This window comes from Gouania willdenowi, chromosome 9 (genome assembly GCF_900634775.1).
Source record: "Gouania willdenowi chromosome 9, fGouWil2.1, whole genome shotgun sequence".
Taxonomy (NCBI): domain Eukaryota; kingdom Metazoa; phylum Chordata; class Actinopteri; order Blenniiformes; family Gobiesocidae; genus Gouania; species Gouania willdenowi.
Window position 1 is genome coordinate 38,389,933 of NC_041052.1, and position 7,881 is coordinate 38,397,813.

The 7,881-nt window shown below is 36.3% G+C and overlaps 1 protein-coding gene across 3 annotated transcripts in view; it reads right to left on the reverse strand.

Annotated features, from left to right (window-relative positions):
• Positions 1-6,798, reverse strand: part of fkbp15b (FKBP prolyl isomerase family member 15b) — a 35,739-nt gene extending 28,941 nt beyond the window's left edge. For all 3 annotated transcript variants that reach the window (XM_028456348.1, XM_028456346.1, XM_028456347.1), the window contains exons 1-3: positions 6,637-6,798; positions 461-564; positions 290-368 (exon numbers count right to left, since the gene is read on the reverse strand). In XM_028456348.1, the coding sequence (XP_028312149.1) occupies positions 290-368; positions 461-564; positions 6,637-6,686 (233 nt within the window). In that variant the 5' untranslated portion in view covers positions 6,687-6,798. The remainder of the gene's footprint in view (positions 1-289; positions 369-460; positions 565-6,636) is intronic.
• Between the last annotated feature and the right edge of the window lie 1,083 nt (positions 6,799-7,881).

The following is a 7,881-nucleotide window of genomic DNA, read 5'->3' on the forward strand; positions in this document are numbered from 1 at the left end:
AAAAACAAAAAGTACCTAAAAACAAGCCAAAAGTACCTATAAACCAAATAAATGCAGGCTAAAAGCAGACAAAGAGTACCTAAAAACTGACTACAAGTACCTAAAAACAAACTCAATGCAGGCTAAAAAGTAACGAAAATCAGACCAAACACAGGCTACAAACTGACTAAAAGTACCTACAAACTGACTAAATACAGACTAAACGTACGTAAAAACAGACTGAACGCAGACGTGATGATAACTTGGTGGTTCCAGAATAGAGAACATGATTAGTCATGTTCACACTCACCATCTGAACGCTTGGACCGCGGTGGCAAACAGGACAGCAGGAGCTCCTGTTGGTGGAGCTGATTTCTGATTGGCTGGTGCTGGAACAAAGACAAAGACGATCCAATCAGAGGCGGTGCCTCATCACACCTGGAGATCCTGACGTGGTTATCGAGACCCTCTACGTTCCTACCTGGGTTGGAGCTCCTTCGGGGCTGCTTGGGAGCCGTGTACTGGAAGGACTGGTTTCCCTGACTGGTGTCCTGGTCCAGTCCGAACAGAGACGCTAGCTTTGCACTGGGGAACACAACAAGTCGTCTGTACATCACTGCGTTTGGCATGAAATGTGTAAATCTAACTGGGTTAGTTCCAGTCTGAAATCTGTGAACCATGACATAATTGCTGCATTAATCACCATACATACAGCTAATGACATGAAGACCACAGACCACACTTTGAATATCATTTAAAACCATGTTGACACAAAATGGAACTTCACAAAATAAAAATAAAACAAAACACGGATCAAAATACTCAGATGTTTGGTTTAAACCATACCATGTTTGGTTTAAATGTTTGGTAAAATATAATTAAGTAATGAATGAATAAATAAATACAAAAAGTACTAAGGTAAATTAGCAAATAAATAAGTAATGATATGACACATACACGTAATACAAACACAATGACATAAGTAAATAAATAAACAAGTAAATAAATAAAGAAGAAAAGACAGAAGTAGGTAAATAAGTAATAAATAAATGCAATAAATAAATAAACAGGGAAATGTACAAATGAGTAAGTGCCAATGAAATGAGCAAATAAATAAGATAAGTAAATAAATAACAAATAATAATAAGTTAAAGTGTAAAGTAAGTAAATGAGTAAAATAGGAATACAAAAGAAAATAAGACAAGAAAAAAACAATGAATAATTTGGTAAATGAGTAATAAATTATCAAAACGAATACATAAATAAATAAATAAATAAATAAATAAGACAAGTAGAGAAATAACAAATAAAAACGAATAAATAAGTTTCAAAAATGTATTTTGGAATTACAAGAGTAAATGAATAAATAAGAAAATAAGACAAGTAGGCAAATAATAAAAAAAATAATGAATAACTTGGTAAATGAGTAATAAATAAATAAAATGAAATGAATTAATAAATAAGTGATTAAAAAAGGACGAGAGGTATGTGAATTATAAATAAATACAATGAACAGTAAATATAACAATGGGTAAGTAAAAAAGTAAATAAGAAATAATATAAGAAAATAATTACCTAAGAAAATAGGACAAGATGTAGGTGAATCATAATTATAATCAACTAAATATGTAAGTAAACCAATAAGACAACAAGTAGGTAAATAATTAAATATCTAAATAAGTCATTAAATAAATAAAATTTGAATTCTAAATATTGTATCATGTTCTTTAACAGTTTTCACTAATGTAAATTTTTACAGATCATGCACTAATGTGTAAAATGAAGGTTTCAAACAAAAAAAAACAAAAAAATGAGTGACTAAACTTCATATGTTTCCTATCCACACCTTTAAAAAGCTGCTGAGCAAACATGTTTTACACCTCATAGTAGGGATGTAACGATTGATCGTTAGGCAGTTAAAAATCGATTCATAGGTATCACGGTTCATATCAATTTTCTGAAAATTGAATCGCAGTACTTTTTTAAAACAGCAGAGGGCGCTATATATTTACCCTTCTCTTGTCCAAATGCTGAGGCGGCGGGCAAAATCTGCTACTACTTTCTTTCTGGCCGCCTTCTACTCTTAAATATGTTCATAAATGATTCCTTACCCCTTTAGCACCGAAAGAATACCTGTAATATTACGTGAATATTTGTAAAAGGCCCGTTTTTCTATTAGCTCTGTCTGCTAGCATAGCATCTCTTCTTCACTGCACAGAATAGCTGCATCCCAACCGACCACTGGGTTACCAGAGCCCTTTGCTGGTCCAAACAATTATCTGATGTAAATACAGTGCAGACTGTTTTTTTTTTTTAAAGTCCAATTGTTAAGGCACAAAATACATTTTCAGTTGCACTTTTAAAAAGAAAAAGAACTATTATGCAGTTTTGCATTGTTTACTACAGAACCAGAATTTAAATTAATAGGCTTCTTCTTCATTTGTATTATTCCTTTATTTATTTCATTGAAGATTTATTTTTAGTTTAATTGCATTGTTTTGAATAGTTTATCAAGGGATTCTTTTGACAATGAAAAATAAAAGGAAAATAATACAGTATTTTCTATTTTTTTTTCCCCCAAAAAAATAAAGTAATATATTTAAATCATCATTTGTCTACAGTCCCATTTTGTAAAATAAATCGTGAGAGAATCGAATCGTGAACCCAGTATCGTGAATCGAATCATATCGGGAGTTGAGTGAATCGTTACATCCCTACCTCACAGCGATAAAAAGTTACACCAACAAATCCTCCCATCCTCGCAGATAAAGCACATTTCTAGTCTGAGCTCCTCAAACCGACCCCTGAAACTCCTTCCACAGGTAATCCCCGCCTCCTCCGTCTCCCACAGCAGACGAGTTAAACTCTGCCAGGCCTCCATCTCCGATGATGAGGAGCTGTGGCGAGGCAGAGCAGTCTGAGTGCATGGAGAACCTGGATAAAGCTCCAAACCAGGAGAAAAGCCCACCTCTGAGCTGCTGTCACACCACTATGGAAGATTCAACAGCAGGAGGAGAGGAGGAGGAGCCTTTCTCGTCTAACAGGCAGCATGTGAGGAGAATTAACCGCCATCACACGGCAGCTCTTAGCCATCACAGAGGCAGAACTCACCACTAAGAGTAAAGCCAGCATTCATTCTTCGTCACGACTGCTTTCACTACTTCTCAGAACAGCATGAAAAGCTCAGTTAAAAGGATTTTACTGAGTTCGTTCTAACACAGACCTTCCCCTAAACCAGTGGTTTGGAACCTTTGGAACCAGTGGTTTCTGGAACCAAAATAAAGGTTCCAGAGACCGGGGACCCCCACAGTACCTGAAGGTGGTTGAACACAGACATGAACATTGAAGAACAGTCATGTGGAGACAGGACCATCTATAAGGGGAAATAAAGGGGGGAGATTTTTGGGGCCCATCCATAAAGTGGGTCTGAAAATGGATGTATGGATGTTTTGCATTATTTATCAAGGGATTCTTTTGACAATGAAAGATAAAAGAGAATAAAAGAGCATTTTTATTTTTATTTTTGAAGAAAAAACATCATTTGTCTACAGTCTACATTTGTAAAATAAATTGTGAGAGAATCGTATCGTGTACCCAGTATAGTGAATCGAATTGTATCGGGAGTTGAGTGAATTTGTTACATATCTAGGTTAAATTACCAAAAACAAACATGAAATGTGGTGAAAAGAGGTAAAAAGTGACAATAATGGGTTAACATATGCATCATTTGGTAGGAACAGTGGTGGAATGAGTTTATAAGTGGCAAAAATGTATTGAAAGTGGAAAAAATGTGCAGAAAAGGCATTAAAATTTGATGAGAAGTGGTAGAAATGGGAGTAATGTAGCATAAATGCATTAAAAGGAGCAAAAATATGGCAAGAAAATGTGGTGAAAATAAGTTAAAATTTGGCAAGTTTGGTGTAGTTGTAGAGAAAGCCTAAATATAAGCAAAAAAGGGCTCAAATTGTTAAAAAAAAAATGTTCTTAGTTTCTTGAATGCATCTGGTGACACCCTCCCAGTGTCTCGCAACCCCAAATAGGGTCCTGAGCTCAAGATTGAGAACCCTTGTCCTAAACAAGCCACACTACAGAACTAACTCACATGTGCTGTCCTTTAGAGGAGAAAAAGCCAAAAGTGGCACATATTGTGCAGCTGTTTTTTTACCTCAGCAAATTTAACCCTGAATTGATTTTCTGGTCAGACTTCAGTTAAAAACATCAAGATTTATATTGTACGTTGCTATTTTGAGAAAAAATATCGAGATATGAATTTGGGTCAATATCGCCCAACCCTAGTTGCTAAAGCTAACCTTAAATCACCCATATTATATCCCAAAATGTGGTGGAAATGTGTGATATTGTCCCGAAACATGTCAGTGAGGTTTTAGTTTGTGTCATAAAGATAATTCTACTTCAGGAGGTGAAGCCCGTGATATTGTAAGATTTCACTACTGTCTCTTTACCCACCTGTTTACTGGGAACAAATTGTGCGTAGATGTGTGATATTGTCCCAAAACGTGCTACACAGCTCAACCACAGGTGCTGTCCCCAGGAGAGGCAAAGGCTGCGTCCGAATAGTCCCTCCTATCTATTTTCTATCCACTGTTCCTACACCTCCAGAAGTGTTTAAGTGGTGGCCATGATAAAAAGCGTTTGAGTTCTCTTTAAGCTGAGGAAAAGAGGCTCATTCCTCCCTTTATAACCTCCTTTAGCCTAGGAAACACTGATGCATCCTTTACCAAAGGAGACGAAATAATGATGACCCACAATTCCTTGCAGCAACAACATTTAAAGGTATACGCACCGCCGGGCGCTTATGGAAACTCATGATGAACGTACCAATTAGGGGTGTCCCGATCCAATATCGATCAGATATTAGCCTGAAAACGAATATCGGATTCAAATTTCCAGATTTACTGGGTTTTTTTTTTTCAATTCATTTTTTATTTATTCTATTCAATTGTAGAATGCTGTAGATATTATTTTGAAGGTTAAAATTTATGTTACAAATTGATTAATAATAAATGGGTCAGTTTTTTCATACCTACTGTTGCTGACTATTGTTCTCTGTTTGAGTGACATCACTTGATCGAGCCTTTTCAAACATTCTACACTACAAAATAAGTCTTTTTATTATTAAAATAAATAAATAAAATAAATACATATATATGATTCATGCTGATATCGGATCAATATCTAAGGCTGCAATATCGGTATTATATGAAAAATAAAAAAGTTGTATCGGTACATCCCTAGCACCAATGCAATAATATGTCTTGTCTTGTCAAAGTATCTAAACCCCATATTTTACAATATGCAGACATGTTATCTGATTATAACTGACATAAAACAGACACTCTGTCGTACAAAAAAAGGATAAGAAACATTTTTAGCCACATTATGTTGAATTCAACAATATTTCATATTAATGAGTGAAAGGTGAGTGTGAGCATCCATTTTCAATGTGACGTTCTTTTAGTTTCACATTTGTTCCTCGTAGCCTCGTAGTCTCTTTTCCTTTGATTTACAATCAAACCTTGTGATTTTTGAGATTATATCAGCGTTAAGTGTTATAAATGCACTTTTAATCCATTTTCGGAAATTTGTAGTTTTTTCACCACGGCAGACGTCACTAACCGTCGCGGCCGTCGGATTATTACGTCACCAAGTGGAAGTGCGTCTGATAGTCAAAACAAACGTGATGGCCTTTTCCTAACTCCTCTACTAACACCTTTCCTTAACCCCGTGACGTCATCCACGGAGTTATGGAAAAGTGGATAGGAAAGGAGATAAGGATGGACCATATGGGAGGGACTATTCGGACGCAGCCAAAGGCTTATGTGGGTCACATGCTGAAGTTGTGAAGCAACCCACGTATTAAATTGTTACCACTTATTGTTAGACACGTAAAAAGAATGCACTTCATAAGATCCCATTTTAAAAAAGAATATTTTTGCCTTTTCTCCACAATCAAGCAATCAACGTTCCCGCAACCCACGTTTGAGTCCCGAACCACAGGTTAAGCACCAGTGCCTCAGGGAGTGAAAAAGGTGATGATATAGCATTGAAATATCTAAGGCTACTTTTTGTTTTTGAATCAAATTTGTTAAAATTAAAGTTAATGTGTGAAAATGTAACCCTTGTAAATATGATCATCATAAAACAAACCATTCAAAAGCAATAAATCACATGAGAGATGACCCCATCAATGGAGAAACAATCAACCAGACTAAACTCACTGCCAAAGTCCTTTAATAACTCTGTTATTTTAAGATTCCCTGCGGAGATATGTAGTGCATTTAAACTCAAACTTTCAACAATATTAATCCGTGCACGACTATGTAACCATTATTTAATTCGGCAATAGTTTTATTGAAGAAAAATAAAGATTATAAGAACTACCTCATTTAACGTTATACTTGTAAGAGTTTTAACCTAAGTAAAAAAACAAAAACAAAACAACTTAGATAACTTTTGCTATAACAACCCGCCGAACGACGAATAACAATTCAACCTGGGGTTTAAATACATTTCAAGATGTTTTTAATGGATAAAACATGGCAAATGTTTCAAACAAGGAATGAAAACTTCAGGCAGCTAAGCTCGTTAGCTCGAGGGCTAATGAGCGTTAGCTTCAAAATAAACAAACAAACTCACCCCCCAGAGGAAGAGAGAAAGTCTCCATCTTCATCGTCTCCTCCAAACATGCTGAAATTCCAAAGCTGAGCTTTTATTTGACAAAAAAAAAAAACCGAACAGGGTTAGCTTGTTTTTACATGACTGCTGCTGCTTCCTGGATCTCTACACATCAGCTGACTTTCCACGTGACCAGTCAGAGCGCTCAGTTCGGAGAGCACGAGCCGCCAGAGGGCGTCATTGGATGAGACGATCAGTGTATTAAAAGGTAGAGGACAGACTGACGCACAGCTCAATGTCACTTTGGTGCTTTTCTCAGAGCAGAATGAAAATTCTCATAACTATTAGTTCAACCTTCACAACATTTAGTCATTTGTGCACATCATAGTAGCAATTTCTCCTTCCTCTGAACAAATTGCAAATGCTTTTGGACAATTATCAGTTGCTTTCATACAATTATCTGCTGTTTTATGACATCATCATTTGCTTATGTCATGTCAGTCAAAATTAACTATACTTATGGATGCTGAATAGTCATTCCCAATCAAACTAATAGTCTTCATTTCATTGTTTCAGTCATTACATACAAAATTGTTGAACTAGTTATCAAATTCTGCCAGGTCAATTTTAGACCTTTCTTTAACATTTTTTCCCGGAAATGTCTCCTAAATTGAACAATTGCTCTCAAGTGAACTTCAGCTTTCACTCACGAGGAGGTGTGTGAAGTATTAGCAGTGACGTGTCATCAGGGTAGGCAAGGTAGGCATATTTTGATTATTTGTTTTAATTATAATATAATGATAAATTATTTATTTTTCCATTTCCAATAGCCTACAGTACCTATAAGTTTGAAAGTGTACGCATTTTGTGCATTTCATAGCCCAAATTACTAAACAGCGCTATTTCCTGGAACAGCCGCACAGTCTCACTCTGCTGTAAGGCAGAGGGAGGCCACGCCCCCGCCCAAAGGCACGTTGCTCCTCTGCCTCTGTTCCCATTGCGTGTTTTTATGTGTTTGCGCATGCGCAGTCAGGTCCCCAAGATGACAACCATTTACGTCCAAAGGCAGAGTAGAGAGCAGCCTTTGGACGTAACCACGCTATGCTAAATGCTATACGTAAGTTCACAGTACATTAGTGAATTGATGCCATGTGACCGCTGCTGCTACGTTCTCTAGCTAGTGGGCGGGTTAATACTACAGTCAGGATGACAGCACCAGAGATGATAGAGAAACTTTTTTTTGAGAAAAAAATGACAGCTTTTAAA